The sequence below is a fragment of the Megalops cyprinoides genome, chromosome 6 (assembly GCF_013368585.1).
Source record: "Megalops cyprinoides isolate fMegCyp1 chromosome 6, fMegCyp1.pri, whole genome shotgun sequence".
Taxonomy (NCBI): Eukaryota; Metazoa; Chordata; class Actinopteri; order Elopiformes; family Megalopidae; genus Megalops; species Megalops cyprinoides.
The window spans coordinates 9,057,754-9,077,500 of NC_050588.1; the positions used below are offsets into that span (position 1 = coordinate 9,057,754).

Below are 19,747 nucleotides of genomic sequence, written 5' to 3' on the forward strand. Positions count from 1 at the left end.
TTCTTCTGACAATCACTGCGGTGCCTTGTGTTTATGGGAGTGGTACTGGTTCTGCACTAAGAAGGTAGAGGATGTCTGTTTAATTTGTTCATTGTTTTTTCTCTTTAAATGTTATAGAGAATCCACACTTAACCTTTTTTTAGTCCATGCCCTCATTCTTTGTTCCCAGGGTGGTGTCTGGCTTTAAGTCAAGTAGGACTTTAAATGGGATTTACGTAGTCTTTGAAACAGAGTCTAAAACATACAGAGAACAAATGAAGATCCCAGTCAACTGGAACGTGTATAGATGACCTCTCCTGTCATGCATTCCATACTTAGCGTTACTGTGGAATAGTGTCTCAGAGGAGAGCAGCCCTTACTCATTTAGCAAATGTGTTTATACGCTCCTTTAATTTAAATTATTATATGGGAATATACCACCTGAGGGAGCATCTTGAAAACAAATGGGATCAAAGTGATCTCTAAGCCCACTGTTTGCTTTGCCTTTATGGTTGCTGCCTGTCAGCATGTTCTTGTGTGCAGGTGAATTACAGTCACAGAGTTGCAGTGCGATCCTCTGAAGGTTCAGAGTCCTGAATTTCCTCCCTTGGTTGGGTAAATTCCTCTAGTGTTGAAATCTTTGAAGGCTGCCAGTCACTGGGGATTTTTGTACGACTGTTTTTTTTCCTGTTTTAAACTTCACCGATGGGTCACTTCATTAAAGCAATTTCTCACAAAAAGAAAGTGGAAGTGGTCTGGTGCGAGGGGGGAAATGTAGTTTGACCTGCTGAATGATTCCTGTCAGTGAAGCTGTGACACACCCTCTCCCGCCCCCAGGCCCGACTAGTCCCTCAGCTCAGGTGTGAGGCTCCTGCCCCGGAGAGCGAGGGGTGGGGTCGGCTGGAGGAGGCAGCGGAGATTGGAGTTATCCCCCTGGTTACGGCTTCTGTCTCCACGGCGTCTCAGGCGTTTGTTTGATAAAGCAGCTATTGTCTGCAGCGAGTATATGTGTATTTTACGACTGTGTTTTCATTCATTGGGTGCACAGGGTCAACGAGACCTTGCAAGGTTTCTGAAACCAACCAACCAAACAAACTTGAATCCAGAATACGCCAGAGGTCGGGGAACGGGAGATTGTAAACAGAGTGGAGGTCTGCTGACAGTGCTGGAAAAAAGCAGAGAACAAGTCAATGTGATTAGGGGGGAAAGTAAATGTATTACACCGAGTGAAACAGGTGAGTACCACCACAGAACCGCCCGAGAACAGCGAATCACACTTGTGTGCATAACCTGCTTGTGGACGACATCGGCTCATCTCCTCTTGACTCTTCCCATTTCATACAACTGACGTTTCCAGCACACGAGTAGATTTTTACTTGTTTACCTTTAGCCTCAGCCAAAGTAAAACCAACGACTTTAGAGACTTTAATTTTAATAGACATCAAACATGTAAGTTGTTGTTTCCCTAAATTATTTTTTACATGCCAAGATAACATAGCCTCCAAAAAAGAGGTTCAGTTTTTCCACGACCGCAATGAAACACAAAATGACAACAGATCTACCTGGATTACTTTTAATGGAGGTACACCTGTTGCAACTATCACCAACATAAAATCTGCATGAACAGCAATAGTTTTATTTCTTTCCAACTCTATTTAAAAACACTACTGATAATGCAATTGGGATTGCAATCGTTCCAATGCAACTTTGAGTCTCTCAAGAGCAACTGGCGTTCAGAATGGATGAAAATGGAATATTTTTGACCGTGAGGATTTTGATGTAGCTTTTCTTATCCTCGATGTTTTACTGTAAGAGCCAAATAATATCTCTGCTTGAAGCCCCTCCCCCGGAAAGAGGGTAACGGGGAGTTTGGAGCAAATCGGCATTCGGAGTGTTCGGTGCACGCAAGCATATGTATTTCAAAACATTTATAACGGCGGCAACTACAGTTCCCTCTCGCCCGAAAAACATGATTTCACCCTTACAAACGCACACCTCCCATTGCACTACGAGGTAAGAGATTGACCGAACATTGTGCACGTCTGTCTGTGAACGCATGTGTGGCGATTAATGATGAAAACGAAACGAAAATTGTGTCTGCCTCTCTGTTCTTGAGAAGCTGCGACAAAGGAAATGCTTTCTTCGGAATGGCCTGGAAACAAATCCGTGCGGACAGACATCAGAGATGGATTGACAAGGACACCCAGACTCTTGCACTAAATCTGTCTTGCATTACCTCCGGCAGAGCTACGTTTCGTGCATTAATTTTCAGCAGGCTTATCATAAACGTCAGCTCGGTAACAGTTCCCTTAGGCTATAACTTGCAGTTGCTAAGACAAAATGGGAACAAAACCAGGGAGAAGCTAGTTGTATTCGAAGCTATCGGTTTTTCCGGTCTGACCACTTCGAGACTGGGTCAGTAGGGGTTTTACCGGAAATAACTGAACATGAACGGAACCCTAGATATTCATTTTAGCGAACTTGGTCTTGCAAATAGTAGATATCAATGAGAAACACATAACCCCTAGCAATAACAGTACCTATACAAACAAACGATATGTATGTAAGACATCACAGAGTTATAATACCGTAGAGCTTTATTTATTTTTTCCACCGAGCGTTCTGACTGTCATAGGTGATAGTTTCGTAAACATTCAGTAAGTTAAACACCTGCCGTCGTTTTTTTCGTTCATCAGTCATGTTTGATTGGCAAAATACTGCTTAGTCTGCCTTTTGGCAGCAAAGAGGATCATCTGTCTTGTAGCGGTGTCTTCTGGGTCACGGGCAGCGCTGGATGCTCGGTGCACCCGCACGCATTGGTGACAACATATAAGTTAGAAAATTGTTAGACAGTTAGAAAACTGTCCTCCTGAATATTCATCATCTGAAACAACGCCCTGGAGCCTGCTCAACAAAATGCAGTATGGTCTTTCGTACAAGTGAGATCCAATAGGCCATCATTCAAAATAACTTGCTTCCCAACTTCATGAGACATTAAGACTTATACTTCCAGAAGAAACTGCTCAAACGTTTCCCAGTTTTGCGTATCAGAAAGAAGGTGCAGGCTGTGTTTTTTTTTTTTTTGGTGTGGCCTTTCAGAGCACGGTCAGCTGGGTTGAAACAATTAATATCATAGGGAATGCTGCCAATAAAAAAAGCAGCTTCTGTCCAGTGGTGAAGTGATCATTGCCACGGTCTTTACTATTTTTGTCACTCTTTAAAATTTAATGTTGACATTGTTGTAGTCGGCACAATGTATCCTATCAGTTACGCCTGTAAAAAGGCATCTCTTTCCCACAATACATCTTGTGCTTTCTTTACATGCCAAAGACATTTGATAGGTAAGATTCTCTTACAAATGATGCCTCTTATATAGTCCTGACAAGGGATTAGCTGTTATTAACAAAGCGTCCTAAACGGCTTGTTTGTTTATTGTTTGTTGTTTGGTATTTTGATCAATGCAGTGGAGATTCTGTGCTGGTTCATTGGTCTTTATGGCTGATAGTGTGGAATCGGTGAGTGAGATGAGCTACCCAGGTGAATTTAAGATCAGTGTGTGCCGAGTTGGTCCAAGATCATGTAATTTACAGAGTAGTGCTGAATGAAATGCAGCATGAAACTGTCTATTGCAGGTCGGCACAAAGACTGTTTTTGTTCAGATTCTATGAACACAAATTTTGTAACCTGCCATGAGTATGGTCCTGAGGACCATTTCCTGAGTCACCCAGCAAATACATAGTCCCACTTACCTCCCTGTGAACCTGGCCACGTATAGAATGTATACACCAAAGAGTCTGCTCAGTCCCCCACTCTGTAGGTATTTACACAATGCAACTGTACATTATGATGTTTCATATCATGTGTTGTTGCCCCACCTTTGGCTTTTGAGCTCTGCTCCATCAAACTGCACCACAGTTGTGTCCTATAATACCATAATGATGCAGAAACCCAAATAACTTAAATATAAACATAATCTGTAGGCAGCCCTTTCTGCATACATTCCCCAATTAAATAATTTAATACGCAGTACCAGCCAGAGATTATATATTCAGATTACTGTCTGTGCTTCATATCATGGTCATATCTATCCTGGTTTCATTTTCAGAAGGTGGACCTGGTCAGGGTTAGAGATGGGACCGTTTCTTCTGTGTGTTATAGCGGCATTATGGTGAGGGCTGTCCCTCATGAATGATCACATTAGCCAGACAATCCAGGGAAAGCCCAGATTAGAAAGAGCTTCCGGATGAATGGGAGAGGTGTCCTTCACGTTATGGTCAGAGCCATCTTTATTGCACTGTCAGGATGTGGAGCTGTTCAGTGCCAGGATCTAGAGTTGGCTATTTGGACATCATGTTTTCTTCAATGTACGGGACAGCGCCGCCTTCTGACCTCCGTGTGATTTTGTAAAGTTTTCTAAATAGTTTTAGTACTCTTAATAATGACACTTACATTGCACGAATAGACACTCATGCAGAATGACTTACAATTTTGCACATTATCCATTTATTGAGCTAGCTATTTACTGAGGCAATTCTGCTGAAGTACCTTCCCCAAGGGTACAGCGGCAGTACCCCACTGGGGAGTCAAACTGGCAGCCTTTGGTTTATAAAACCAGTTCTTTACCACTGTAACACACCACTGCCTCATGCATCCAGTCCCCATGGCAGACAGGGTCATTGGGTTGTTGTTAGCTGTTGGAAGCTGCCCCAGATAAGGGATATATGTCTGCTTCCAGGGAGCGGTGCCAAATTGTCTGCTCCTTAACTAGGTGTAGAAGCAACTGCTGAAGACGAGGCCCTCATTGTGAGGGATGGTTTAAGACTCCTGGCAGATTAACTGCTCTGAGGGACTCTTAGTGGCTGTGAGCCAATTATAACACGGGATACGCCTGGCATTGTTCCAGGGAGTCACTCCCTTCCTGAAGCCCCTGTTAGTCTGCTGTCAGCACTGCTGAGCGCACAGCGTGTTGTGCAGAGGCACAGAGGGGCATCATCAACTCTGCAAATTCATTGTTGCAGATGACACAAGCATGACATGAGTATGGAGGGAGCCAGCAGGGGGCGCCCCAAGCCTTTGCTGAAACTTTGTTGTATGGCCTCAGCAGAAAGTGGAATCAGTTGGTCACTAAGCTCAGCAACTATATATATCGGTTTATCTTGTGCATAATACACATTTAAGCATGCCTTACTAACGTCAGCAATCACTTCACGTGTAGTGAATCTAAGGGATTCCAAAAAGGAGTTTAATGGAGTTTCAGGAAACTGTATACCGTGTAATGATTTGTACATTTCCACTAAATAACATCAATAAGAAAGTATAAGATACAGAATTCTAGTTGAAAAGACATGTTAAAATTTTGGCATATACCTTAACAGATAGAGGAAGGGGAGTTTTGTCAATGGACTGGAGGTCTGATAATGACAGTCTGAACCTCTCTCCTTTGTGGAATTGTCAGTTGCCATGACAACGTGGACACTGAAGTGGTATATGGCTGGCAAAGCTGGGGTCAAAGGGGGCGGGCCTCCTAATTTTCACATTACCACTGTGAAAATTTGTGTCTGGTGGGGGATAGTGTAGTATAGTGAATTTTTCTATTGTGTATTATCTACTGTCCATATTCACGTCTGCCTAGTGTGTATTATGATCTGCTGTCCAAACTAATGTCTGTGCGTTTGCTCCGCAAAGCTTCTTACAGTAAGGTGATCACTAATCAGTTTTACTATCCTATTATGAATTAATTCACAAACGTCTTCTAAATTAACTTAATTTGGGGCGTACGGTAAATTTAATTGCGACATACAGTGGAAGTATGGGTTGAAACGGTGGCTTCATAGGTCGTTGTGTTTTTGCGTGTCCTGTCCATTGGAAGAAGTAGAGTAGACAACGAGTGTGCGGGACAGAGTGAGAGTGGAGGACGGGAGGGAGGGGGGATTTAAAGTCTTCTAATCCCCCTGTCCTCAATCCCTCCCTTTCATTCCGGGAGAAGGGACTGAGCCGAACCCTCAGTCACCTGCGGCTCGTGGGTAATAAACTGCTTCGCAAATCAAAAACGCGGATTTCCCTCACCGGGATAATCGTACTTCGATGTTCATTTCAATCTCTTTGCCGAGTCTAGTTTTGCTTTCTTTTGCACGTGTAACTGATCTAGTTAAACTGCAAGAGATCTTTGCGCGGTTAATCCCGTTTTAACCAGGAGGAGGAAACCACACATCGTCAGTAGGCTATCGACTTCAGGAAGTCAATCAAAACGTCCGTCTTCAGCTCCGGGCAGTGTTCTCCCGATTTAAAAACGTCGGTACTCAATGAGCGACTCCGAGAATACCAACGGGGAATCAAAACTGGAGGCGGTGATACAGGTGATCCGTGTCATAGACTATGAGTGATGTGCTACCATCGTGAGAACTTTATTTAATTGAACATGGGCTTTATTTCCCAAAAATTTAAAACTTAGTCAATACAAAAAAGAAGCAAAAAAGAAAAAAATAGCACAGAAATTTCAGTTGAGAGTTCTAGGGGAAATAATGTTCAGCTTGTCAATTTTAGACATAGTTACTTGATAAATATCATGAACATGAATGCACAATATAGATAGCCGATCTGTAATATAATTTCAAAAGCTTGTCACCATATGAACATTCTTGCAGTGACGTCAGCTTGGAGTGTGGATGGGGGTGCATGTGGGGGGGATCCATTCCTTATTTACGTTCTTGTTTTGCGTGTTCCTGTGAGGGTCAGCTTGCCTCTGTTTGCGTGCTTGCGGCTCAGTGGGTTCCCCTGCGCCCCTGTGCGATTGAGTACAAATCTCAGCTGTGTCCTGTTATAAAAGAGTACAGCTCGACGGTTGGCCGAAAGCGGCTGCTGGGACGCCACCTGCTCTCACTGCGGTCTCCTGCACACACCCATGTGACCCTGACGAGGGCCAGCACTGCGTGACGGTTCACGGAAAAACATAATGCTTGTGAACCACAAACCATACTAAATCCAGCGCTCTCAATACGAACGTGGTCCACAGTGCGTCAGTGGTGGGCAATTGGCTTAACCCTGATTCACTTTGCACGTCGGCTCCTGGACTACGAAATGATCTAGGGGGAACAATACATATACATGGGCAGTGATTCAGTACTGTGACACAGTCTGATGCATGGTGATTCAATACAGTTTGACTACCAATACTTGCTGATACTTAATTAAGAACAGAAAATGCTGCCATCCTGAAAAATCTGGAGCAGTCTTAGATAAATTGTTTGGGAGCAGTAATGATCTCATTGTCAGTCGACTGGAAATAAATGTTTAACAAAAGAAATACTCTTCTTCTGTCAGGTAAAAGAATACAAAAGAACAATATTCTGCATTTGAATTGATGAAGACTTAGTATGAGTTGCACTTTGATCAGCCTTAAGTTTTTGCATATAGAGACATTATAGCTGCCCCCCTCTCGGCAAGATCATAAGTGTGTGTGTGTGTGTGTTTTTGTAAGAAAGCTCTGCTGTTTCTCCTAACTCTCTCTATCTCTCCATTCCTGCCTGTCTGTCCCTCTCTCAGAAGTTGGAGGAGAGCGTGCTGTCTGAGGAGAAGCGACTGACAGTCAGAGACCCCACCCACGACGGCCCTCCAACCTGTCTACCTGCGCGAATCAGAGAGATCGTCACTAAGAACCTCAGCGACAACAGTGAGTGGCCGGTCGCCACAGTGTCCGACAGCGAGCAGTTCTGCCCTTCCAGCTTCTCGACCTCAGGCTCCACCTAAGCACTGTGAAATTCAGCAAACTCAAACGTTAACAGAACAATAAACCCACTGAAACACCCACACACACACACACACACACCCGCACGCACACACACACACACGCACACACACACGCGCACGCACGCACCTCTAACTCCCCTCTCCACCTCCCAGCCGCAGGCACCATGTCCTCAGTCCTGTCACTCCAGGAGGAGAACAGGGTGCTGCAGGGGGAGCTGGGAAGGCTGGAGGACCTGCTGGCCCACAGTCGAGCGGACCGAGACGAGCTGGCCATCAAGTACAGCGCCATCAGTGAGAGGGTGAGAGGAACCGAGCCGGGCGAGTGGGAGAGAGGGAGCTGTGGTGCTGCTATAACATATTTACATTTCTGAGCATATTTCTCAGGTCTCTGTTCTTTGTGTGTGTCAGGTGTTTTTGTCTGTGTGTGAGCGTTAGGTGGGGAGTGTTGAGCTGCATTTTATGGTTGGCATTTAGTTGGCCTATTTGTTTTAAAACCGGTCTGTCCCATATGCCATCTTCTAAGGGTTCCTTCCTTATTGTGTGGAGGGCCTGGTCATAGCTGTGGGTAATTGGCCAGAATATTGTAGACAAAAATCTCAGCAGAAGGAGCATAAAGGGGACTGGGGTGTAAACAGGTTGCAGTTTTGGTTACGTGGGGCAAAAGCATGAATACCAATGTACTGTCGCCTCCCAGTTTTCTTTTCTCTCCTTCCTTTCCCATTTTATCGCGGGGAGAGTTTGGCCGGTCTCCTTGACGACGGGGACAGGAATGAAGTGAAGTGGCAGGTTGCTATGGCGGTTGTCACCCCTGGTGACTGTAAACAAGGGCTTGAATGGAGGACTGAGGTTGGAGGGGGGTGTTTGTTTTATGGAAACTGAGAGGCTAGGGAAGAGCATTGGGGCCTTACCTATGGGGGGATTGATTGAGATTTTACTCCCAATATTTAATGATTTTAAAAGTGATAGATATATTTTATTTTCCAGCTGTATTACTCTTATTGAGCCACTGAAAACAGTCAAATTAGAGCATTATGTATCTAACAATGAACTTTACATCATTAGGGTGGTTGTAACACTTTAATATATTGAGAAAAGGAAAGTACATTTTACACAAATGTTATCCGTAATAAATGTAGTATTGTATTAATAAATGTTTAATGTTGACATATATTAAATGTAATTTTTATACCATCAAAACCTTGAGGATATGAATGGCTCACAGGCATTTTAGAGGGCAGCCTGCCAGGGGTCCTGCTGGGGTTACCACAGAAACAAGGTTATGTTTATCAGAGCAGGGTGGTAGTCACTATGGTGATGGCTCACATCCCTTTCGGCCTGTGGAGAGCTGAGCATGGCAAACATCTAAAGAATGAACACTCCTGTGGAAAACCCCCAAAAATTCTGAGTGCATTTTAGAAGCATTCAAAATGGATTGATACAGAAGAAAATTGTATCAGTAGTGTTAATACAAAACCTATATATCTGAGTCCATTTGATAGAAATGTACAGTGTTGTGCAAGTTCACACTGCACAAGAGCTAGCTCAAAGTTCAGTTCACGCACATTAAAATGAATAAGTTGAGTGCACTAAAAAAATGTCTCAAGTATGGAATAACGCCATTCGTGTTTATTCATCAAGCTGTGACTTTAACACACCCAAGGATTCCGAATCTCGCGCAAACCTGAACGAGCTCACATTCACGTTCTTTAGTTGCAAACGGATATGTTCAAGTTCACCGTTCACTGAAAAAATGAGCGTGTTCAATGAACAGACTGTATGATCTGTGCAGGATATGACAGCACCGCCTCACAGGTCTGTGTTACAGACCTCTGAGCAGGTTAGCAGCCAACAGAGGTACTGGGACAGAGCAGTCACCATTTCAACACACACAGAGAGCTACAGACTAATATCAGTGGACATGGAGTTTCACATTTGTTGCACATATTTTCTATGAATTATAGGAAAATTAAGCCCATACACAGGAATGTCATTAAGACTGCTTTTTACTCACAGGATGCAGCTTGTCCTGCATGAATCTTGATCACTTATGTTTATGCTTTATACAGTTAATTGCACAGCAGTCCCAACAAAAGGCAGTTATCAGGAGTCAATTGTATTACATTTTGAATTTTTTAGAATCCTCCAGGGAAATGTTTATACATTAGAACTTATTTTGATACAATATTTAATATCAATATCAATATCAATATCTTTTCTGTTGTTTTGTAAAGTATGGAAAATCAATGGAATATTTGTGTGATTTTTTTAAGCAGGACTGAATTTGGACATGTGATAGGCCACTACCTTCCATTCTGTAGTCCCCATTCCGAAGTGTGCAACTTCCTGCAGGGCTGCCTGTGATCATAGCTGCAGCAGGATGCTGTTCTGAGCGCGATCTCCTCAAAGAGAGACTGTATCTGGTTATGTTTTTAGGGTGTCCCGCTTTGCGGAACTCCACCCAGTAGGCTTCTCTGATTCACTGCGTGTACTGTGTCCAAGCCCCATAGGGATCAGGGAATCTGTGCAGAATTCTGCTCAGTCCAGCGCCCTAAAAAACACGAACCCTCTGACATCTGCGCAGCTGGAGCAGGCCCTGCGCTTGGAGACGGGGGAGATGGAGCGCGATTCGCCGGAGTCGCGCAGCCTGGCGCAGCAGAACGTGGATCTGCGCAGACGTCTGGACGAGGAGCAGGCAGCCTACAAGCGCAAGCTCACGGCCTACCAGGAGGGGCAGCAGAGGCAGGCCCAGCTGGTCCAGAAGCTGCAGGCTAAGGTACTCCCCCAGGAGGACTCGTTAGTAAACACTCTTTCAAAGACATATGCACTTGGCAGTTGTCACAGATTGCTATTTTCTGTCTCATTTTAGCACTATGGCATATTATGAGTCTTGTGGTGATAGACAGTTCAGCATGGCAACTTTTCTTTTCTCTTCGCTGTTTCTTCAGTGTGCTTAATAGAGCGATTAGCATACACACGTCAAAAAGTGCTGACAGTGTTTTGTGTAGTAAGATGGAAGAAATTTGAACATGTACACATGCCCAGATAGATAGGAAATAGAACATAATATTCCCTATGCGTCTATGAGGATATGACAAGTAACAAACGAACATAAACTTAATTAATGCCATTTTCAGTCAAGCGGTGTATGTGTCAGCTGTAAGTCCTCACGACACAAATAACGATCACACATTTCAATGACCACTTTCTCTCTCTTGCTGTCTCTCTCCTTTCCTTTCTGTCTGTCATTTCTCAAGTTTTATTTTTCTCCTTGGCTTGTATGTCGAATGTTTTTGGAATTGTTCAGATATTCCCCCTGGAACACGCCCACGTTTTTTTCCTTGTTGATCTTCGTCTTGCATTCTTCTATTTTTCTGCTGATGTTCTGCCAAATTAGCATTTATTATTTATTTTTAGTTAAACTCAAGGTGACTTGGAGTCAAATCTCTCTCTCTTTTTCTCTCTCTTCCCTGTGTCTCCTGGCAGGTGTTGCAGTATAAGAAGAAATGTGGTGAGCTGGAGCAGAGTCTGATGGAGAAGTCCTCCGAGCTGGAGCAACACAGACTGAGTGTCAGTGCAGTCCTGCACCCCCACACCATTAACAACACCACACCTGTACTCTGCTGTCTAACCCTACAACCCCACACCATTAACAACACCACACCTGTACTCCGCTGTCTAACCCTACACCCCCACACCATTAACAACACCACACCTGTACACTACTCTATAACCCTACACCCCCACACCATTAACAACACCACACCTGTACTCCGCCGTCTAACCCTACAACCCCACACCATTAACAACACCACACCTGTACTCTGCTCTATAACCCTACACCCCCACACCATTAACAACACCACACCTGTACTCCGCTGTCTAACCCTACACCCCCACACCATTAACAACACCACACCTGTACTCCGCTGTCTAACCCTACACCCCCACACCATTAACAACACCACACCTGTACTCCGCTGTCTAACCCTACACCCCCACACCATTAACAACACCACACCTGTACTCCGCTGTCTAACCCTACTGCCCCACACCATTAACAACACCACACCTGTACACTGCTCTATAACCCTACACCCCCACACCATTAACAACACCACACCTGTACTCCGCCGTCTAACCCTACAACCCCACACCATTAACAACACCACACCTGTACTCTGCTCTATAACCCTACACCCCCACACCATTAACAACACCACACCTGTACTCCGCTGTCTAACCCTACACCCCCACACCATTAACAACACCACACCTGTACTCCGCTGTCTAACCCTACACCCCCACACCATTAACAACACCACACCTGTACTCCGCTGTCTAACCCTACACCCCCACACCATTAACAACACCACACCTGTACTCCACTGTCTAACCCTACAACCCCACACCATTAACAACACCACACCTGTACTCCACTGTCTAACCCTACAACCCCACACCATTAACAACACCACACCTGTACTCCGCTCTGTAACCTTACTGCCCCACACCATTAACAACACCACACCTGTACTCCGCTCTGTAACCTTACTGCCCCACACCATTAACAACACCACACCTGTACTCCGCTGTCTAACCCTGCTGCTGCCCCATACCATTACCTTACTGTAATACCTTCAGCCCACTGTATAACTGTAAAAGGCTCAAAAACCTTTCACTGCACCACAGGTGTATGATGATTTTTTTTAATAGTTGGATGACAGGTGAAATGTCCATCCAACAGAGTTTTCCACTGAAAGCAACTTGCTAACTTGCTGTCATTAGTGGTTGGTCTACTGAATACCAGTAAGCATGTTAGTAGTGTACAGCACAGCGCTGTAGTGTTGTCTGTTTGCCTTCATTAATTCTGGACTGTGTGGGAGCCGTGCACTGATGGGCAGGGGTGTCTCTGCAGGGACGATGTGACCTGTCCAGCGGTAGCCTCCGACGAGAAGACGAGGAACCAAGCAGCGATCTGGAGAACGCTCTCATCCGATTGGAGGAGGAGCAGCAGAGGTTAGCTGGGGCGAATGATATCAGGCAATTCTGGAGAAGATGATTGGTTGATGGCTGCTTTCACTCAGTCCTGCCTTATTTGCGTATCAGCCATGCACAAATATGCCCATGCGTGTCGGTGTGGGAATTTGGAGGGTTTGAACGGGTCAGAATTCGTTTCTTCGGCTCAGGAGTAGCAGCCTGTCCGCCGTGAACGCGATGCTGAGGGAGCAGCTGGAGCAGGCGGGGCTGGCCAACGAGGCGCTCAGCCAGGACATACGCAGGCTCACTGCGGATTGGACCAAAGCCAGGGAGGAGCTGGAGCAGAGGGAATCTGACTGGAGGAGAGAGGAGGAGGTAGGGCCCGGCAGAAGCCTTGCTATTCCCAGTATTCCTAACTTCGCATGCCTTGATATACTCAGATTTACTCCCTTCTCCCTCTCAGTCATTCCACAGTTACTTCAGCAGTGAGCACAGCCGGCTGCTGACTCTGTGGCGGCAGGTGGTCGGGTTCCGCAGGCACGTCTGCGAGCTGAAGAGCGCCACCGAGAGGTCAGTAACTGGAACTGCACTGCCGCTCCAAGCTACAGGGCAGCCCTCTGTCTTGCTGTCACTGTAATGTTTGCTGGTGTAACACAGTTTAAACTGAGGAGTTATAAGATGATTTCATTTACGAAAGCTCTGAAAAGGCATTGTGTGATTCATTGCTGCACATAGCATGATCTGCAGTTTAGTAGCTGGTTTATACCTGGCGCACCAGGTGAGGTGGTCTCCTGTCCAAGTAATGGCCTCATTTTTGCACCTTTGAGTTGAAGCAGAATTAATAACCAGCAGACCGCGTGACCTCATATAACTGGCATTGTCCATCTGTGGTACAAAGTAACTGGGTTAATAAATTACATCCACATTTTATATTGGGTAGTAGTTTCTCATGGGAGAGTTATCCAGAGGATCTGTCTGGTGCTGCTGTCAATCATTGACTAACATGAACCAAAAGCAAAACTCTTGCTCTCTGTAGCAAAATCTGTAGAGGTGAAAATTACGTACTCATTGAAAAGCACTAAGGGAGAGTGCAAAGGCGACTGAACGACAGCCCATGACAGCACTGTTTACTGAATCTAAACGGATATCTTATGTGTGAACGCTGTTTTCCTGTCGTCCCCCCACCTGCTCCCTCTCCCTCCTTCCCCTCTCTCCTCCCTGTCCCCGCCTCTCTCAGGGACCTCTCCGAGATGCGCAACGAGCTGGCCCGGGTGTCTGTCTCTGCGCAGTCGTCCTGCGCAGGCGTGGCTGCGAGCATGCGCAGCCGGGAGGGGGGTGCGGCCCTGGCGCTGGAGCGGGAGACTGCGCAGCGCGCGCAGCTGGAGCAGCAGCTGCGGGACCGGGTCGGCGACATGATGACCCTGCAGGCCAAGTACGACGCTGAGAGGGCAGAGCTCAACGCCAGGTGAGGCCCAGACGCGCTTAGCATAAATGGCCAATCTGCCAGTCTCTCTCAAAACCCAGCTATTCAGATTACACCTGGGCTGTGTGAACTCCCACCCATTTCTAACACTAAGAAAAGTGTATAATTGTAGGGCATGCTGTGACTTAAGCATATAAGATACAAGCCTGGTGGCACTTTAACCTTTTGTAGTGGTATAAGCTCATTTCTCATCATTTTGTAACAATACAAACCTGTGATGATACAAATCTGGTGGCTGGATGTTAGCGGTAATAGTTTAACGTTATGGGCCACAATGCCACTGCATTTAAAGGATGGCATTAATGTATCTTTGCAGTTAATTCCCTAACCCAACTGATTGCACTTTTGTAAGTCTCTCTAGATAAGAGCGTCTGCCAGATGACTATATGAATGAATGTAAACTCTTTGTCCCCTCCAGGCTGACGGAGTCCGTGCGGGAGGTGGAGAGACTGAAGGCCCAGAGCGAGGAGAAGGAGAGAATCGCCACCTCCCTGACCCAGAAGCTGGAGGTGAGAGGCTCGACCCGCTCAGCTCAATCCTCTTTGCGCCCATCTGGAAGCCCTGGGCAGACACCAGGGGCCCCCTGTGCGTTTGCCTCTGTGCCAGAGCTTAACCTCCGCCATCAGACGAGCCACGCTATTACAGATTACAAACACACTGCTTCTCCAGTTCTGTGTCCAGCTCACCCTGAGGTGAGAGGGAGGAGGCGCGGCTTTTCGAAACTCGCTCCCGAGGCCCTCCTGGATAATTTAGGTTCAGCTTCCGAGGCCAGTTTCCAGCATTTCATTAGTTTAAATTTGTTTACTTGACATGGAAAGCCAACAACTACGTTTCCCAATCTGGGGCATCCCAGCAATTGCAATGACAAAAAGTAGCAAGTTTTTATAGGTTCTTTGATGTGTTCGAGGAAAATCATAGTTGATGAATGGCAAAGTATCATTTATTAAATACATCTCAGAATGGCTTTACTGTACGGTAAATTCATGAAACAGTTTTGTCGCCCCCTACAGGAGCAGACTGGTGATGGTGAGACAGAGCTGCAGGCTCTCAGAGCCCGCAGTGAAGCCTTGCTAAACACCCTGCGTGACATTGCCCAGGTAACCCAAACGCCGCAAACCTTGTCTTTTTGTATCTGCAGGCCCTCCATGTCTCGCTTTCATGAACCACCGCGCAAACACACTTTGAAGTATAGCTCTGCCTCTCTCTCTCTCTCTCTCTCCCTCTCTCTCCTCCCTCAGTCCGTGCTTTCGGATGGTGACTCGGGCGTCGCGGCCACCTCCTCTTCCTCGGAGGGCGAGCAGGAGGGCATCGGGGCGTCTCTGCTGCCCCTGCTCCGGGTGACCTCCCCACACCGCGCCACCTCGTCACGGCGCTCCTCCTCCCCGCTCCGCCCCCTGGCCCCGCCCCTCCCGGACTCCAGCCTTTCCGCCCTGCGGGCCGCGGTCACCAGCAGGCAGCTGCAGCTGCAGGTAAGGGGGCGCCTGCCTCTGGTCTCACTATCTAACTGCAAGTATTTATGCAGCAGAGCAGAGCTCCCCCACAGATAGGAACCTTGGCAAGAGTGTGCCCCTGAGTGAGGAACATCACCGTAAAAGCTTCTGTAAAGGCCCAGATGTTATACATTGATGAAAAAAGAATTGAACAGAACATGTTCAGAATGCTCTTTTTGCCCTCTAGTGGCAAAGCATGGTTACAGCAGGAGTCGCTTATCAATTGATCAGTAAGTCAGTGAGTGAGGGATGCTGCATTTCTCTAGGCTGGGTTTTTAGCTCACTTTGCGTTTCTGAGTGTTGGTGTCTGCTAAGTAGACAGCATACTCTACTTGGTGTTAAGCGGATTAAATGGTCTCTCATGTCCTCCCCCGCTGCAGGAAATGCGCGGGCGCCTGATGTCTGCGCAGTCCACAGTGCAGCAGCTGCGCAGGCAGCTGGGAGAGACGGAGTCGGGCCGGCGGGAGGCGGAGCTGCGCAGTCAGGAGCTGCAGGGCGAGAAGGACGACGCCCAGAGAGAGCGGGAGGCAGCCGTGAGGGAGAGGGACCGTCTGCGGCAGGACAGGGACGCTCTGGCCAGGTGAGGCACGGAGCGACGGCGGCAAAAAGGCGGGAAAAGCTAACACACCTGATGTGTTAGACAGACCCATTTATTTAACTGATTAGTTTCTGTGTTTATTTGGTGTCAGAGTCTCTCTCTGTATGCATTTGATGTTTTCCTTTTATAATTTTGTTTTTTTCCTACGTTCCTTCCTTCCTTTCTCCCTCCGTCCCTCCCCCCGGTCTCCCCCGTCTCTTCCTCCTTTCCCCCACTCTCTCTCCCAGTGAGAAGATCGGCCTGGAGACGGCGCTGCAGGCTGCGCAGTCGCGTGCGCAGATGCTGCAGCTGGACTGCGAGAAGCTGCAGCTGGCTGCGTCGGCTGCGCAGAGGGACCGAGACCGTGAGAGGGAGGAGAAGGAGGCGGCCCTGCAGGAGCGGGACCGGGCCAAGGCCGAGACGGAGCGAGTGTGAGTGGAAGAGGAAGGGGGAGGGGGGAGGGTGAAGGGAGAGAGATGGGGGATGTATGCATGTATACATATAGAGAGAGAGAGTGGCGCATTGAGTGTCGTGCCCCTGACCGCCTCCCCGCGCTCTGCGTCCGGACAGTCAGCAGCAGTGGGAGCAGAGCGAGAGCCGGGCCTCCACTCAGCGCAGCGAGCTCTCCGCTGTGAGGGAGACCCACCAGCAGGAGGCAGTGGAGAGGCAGGTGCTGGAGGGAGAGAAGGCGCAGCTGGCCGACGCGCTGGCCAGGGTAATTCAACCCGACACGGGTCCTTCTCGCTCTTTTCTCGCTCCTGTCTCTTCACCATTTGCCATCTCTGCTTCTGTTGGGGTCGAAGCTCCTCCTACCATTTTCCTACTTCCCTCTGGTTTCTCCTCGCAAATTCATCATTATTTCTCATCCTTTCCCCCCCGGTTCTTCTGTTTGGCCTGAATTTGGACCTCAGATCTGCTCTTACCTCAGCTCACTGTCTTCCTCTCTTCTGTATCATGTGATGAAACTGGCTGTACCTGCAATGGATGAAGCGGCACCTGTTCCACACCCCTTCTCCTCTCTCCCAATCACAGGCGGAGTCCAGCAACGCGGAGCTCACCCTCCTGTTGAACAAGCTGCGCTCGGAGGAGGCGGGCCTGAGGGACTCCCTGGCCAAGATGGGCAGTCTGAACGAGGGCCTGGCCCAGGACAAGTCAGACCTCAACAACCTCATCATCCAGGTGAGGAGGAGGACCTGAGGGGGCAGCTTCGTTGCGTAAGGCACGCCAATCGTCCTTCTCACCCGGCTTTGTTCGTTCCCTCCTCTCAGCTCGAGGAGGAGAAGAACCTGCTCCTGACCCAGAAGCGGGAGGCGGAGCAGGAGAAGCTGACCATCAGGGATGAGCTGGTGCGATTGGAGCAGGAGAGGCTGGAGCTGGACTCCACCCGCCTGACCCTCCTCCAATCGCTTCAGGAGGCGGAGCTGGGGAGGGTGGGCCTGGAGGCGGAGCTTCAGAATCTCACGGCAGACAGAGCAAAGCTGCAGGACAAAGTCACGCAGGTATGGGGCATCTTATATATGTCCCTCCATAACTCCCCAGCTCTCCACTGCGTATTGTCTTCACACACACACTACCGCTGTTTTCACTTTCACTTGCTAAAATTTGTCACTGCATCAAAATGGAAGCCAGTTGGATATAACTTCATGCAGCAGTTGTATTGATATGATAAATATTTACCACCATTAAATGTAAATTGAATTAATCTGACATTAAATTGATAATTATTTAACGTCACATAGAAGAGAGTCAAACTTTGAGAAAGAATTAGTAGCTCTGGTGATTATGACAAATCTCATGTTGTATGCATGTACAGTTTATCAGATAACGTAAATTGATGAGTTTCATGAAAACTTTTTTCCCCAGTGATAGCTTTATAAATGTGTTATAGATTAGGGTGCAGAGTTCAGCTCATGTCAGTGTATTCTAGTGTTCTGGTTACTCTTTCCTCTCAGTTGTGTGGGGAGGTGAGCGCTCTGGGGGCGGAGTTGGGCATGGTCCGGGGGGAGGGGCAGCGACAGGGCGTGGCCCTGGAGGAGGCAGGGCGGAGCCGGGCTGAGCTGGCCCGGGAGAGGGCGGGGCTTATTGTGCAGCTGACTGCTTCTGAGAAGGAGAACGCCACCCTCACTGAGGAGCTAGCTGCCTTCAGGTGAGAGAAAGAAGAGGAGGTGGGGCAGGAGGACTGAGAGCATGAGCAGATTGTATATTATGTCAAAAAAGAACAGGAAGAAAGTTTTGTATGATGTTGCAAGACAGATTGTGAATTCTCGAAATATTCCCATCAGAGAGATAGGAAGTAGTTATCAATTTTATGGGTACATTTATAACATAATACTTTTTTGAGTTATTTATGACATAACATAGTTTTGACACAAATTATCAGCATTTATATATGTTGGCAATTTGTGTCAAAATATCACATTTAGTACCATTAAAACTTAAATATGAACTCTAAATGTTTTTTCAAGCTAAATGTTAGTTGTGGGGGATGCACAATTCATAAGAAAAGATCGTTTGTAAGGTAGCATATTTGGAGTCCTTGTTTCACTGCTGTTTGGTGTGGTCGCCCCCTGCAGGTCAGAGAGGGAGGCGCTGGAGACCAGCTTGTTTGAGGTGCAGCAGCAGCTGGTGCAGCTGGAGTCCCGCAGAGAGCAGCTGGAGTCTGAGATCCAGGCCCTGCGCCTCAGCCGGGAGACCATGACTGGTGAGAGAGTGGGGCTGGAGGACTGACCCCAGATCAGCTTCAGCTTTTTTCATATAATGGTTAATGGTAAGGCTCAGGGTTTAGGAAGCTGATCCTGGATAGGTGCTGACTCCGGATCAGCTTCAGCTTCTTTTCATGCAGTGGTTGGGAAAGGCTTAGGGTTTAATCAGCCAATCCTGGATCATTTGTGAAAGTATCTTTAGCACAAAGAGGATATGCATGTGTGAAAAGACTTAGTGGGGGGAGGGAGTGAGGGGGAGAGATTGACATGAAGGCAGAGAGTGAAATGAAATGGTTTTCAGAGTCCAATCCTAGGGTGAGAAACTATAATGAGACTTTTTTGTTCCACCTGTCACTCTACCTCCACCTACCACCTCTACTCTCCCCCCAACACCTCCACCCTAACCTGTACTCCGCCCTCCCGCCCCCCTCCCCCCGTAGCGGAGATGAAGCGGGCGCGACTGGATGCGGAGTCAGCCCTAGCACAGAGCGAGAGGGAGCGGGAGGCTCTGACCCAGGCCCTGACTCAAGCCCAGCAAGAAGCACAGCAGGCCCTCCGCAATACCATCGCCGACCACCAGGAGGAGGCAGAGAGGCTAGCTGCCGAGAAGGTGAGCAACACATTCAGCTGGATACTGTACAGTTATTATGTAGACAGTGCAGAGATGGTGACAGCTTACCCTCTCTGATATGTACCTATGATTCAGCCTTGGCGAGGTGTGCAGTGATATTTCTGTCTAGATGAAAATGTCTGGGCTGTTTGGCAAACTTACTGGCATGTCCCTGTTACTGTT

General features: G+C 47.4%; 1 protein-coding gene across 1 annotated transcript in view; it reads left to right on the forward strand.

Moving 5' to 3' along the window:
- Positions 1-5,968: 5,968 nt before the first annotated feature.
- Positions 5,969-19,747, forward strand: part of LOC118778964 (rootletin-like) — a 30,252-nt gene continuing 16,473 nt past the window's right edge. Inside the window, exons 1-20 of the mRNA XM_036530766.1 lie at positions 5,969-6,335; positions 7,522-7,648; positions 7,879-8,024; positions 10,307-10,498; positions 11,209-11,292; positions 12,641-12,741; positions 12,912-13,077; positions 13,166-13,272; positions 13,940-14,167; positions 14,604-14,694; positions 15,196-15,282; positions 15,424-15,654; positions 16,056-16,255; positions 16,501-16,683; positions 16,823-16,967; positions 17,285-17,431; positions 17,521-17,751; positions 18,205-18,398; positions 18,826-18,953; positions 19,395-19,564. Of these exons, the coding sequence (XP_036386659.1) occupies positions 6,282-6,335; positions 7,522-7,648; positions 7,879-8,024; positions 10,307-10,498; positions 11,209-11,292; positions 12,641-12,741; positions 12,912-13,077; positions 13,166-13,272; positions 13,940-14,167; positions 14,604-14,694; positions 15,196-15,282; positions 15,424-15,654; positions 16,056-16,255; positions 16,501-16,683; positions 16,823-16,967; positions 17,285-17,431; positions 17,521-17,751; positions 18,205-18,398; positions 18,826-18,953; positions 19,395-19,564 (3,012 nt within the window). The 5' untranslated portion in view covers positions 5,969-6,281. The remainder of the gene's footprint in view (positions 6,336-7,521; positions 7,649-7,878; positions 8,025-10,306; positions 10,499-11,208; positions 11,293-12,640; positions 12,742-12,911; positions 13,078-13,165; positions 13,273-13,939; positions 14,168-14,603; positions 14,695-15,195; positions 15,283-15,423; positions 15,655-16,055; positions 16,256-16,500; positions 16,684-16,822; positions 16,968-17,284; positions 17,432-17,520; positions 17,752-18,204; positions 18,399-18,825; positions 18,954-19,394; positions 19,565-19,747) is intronic.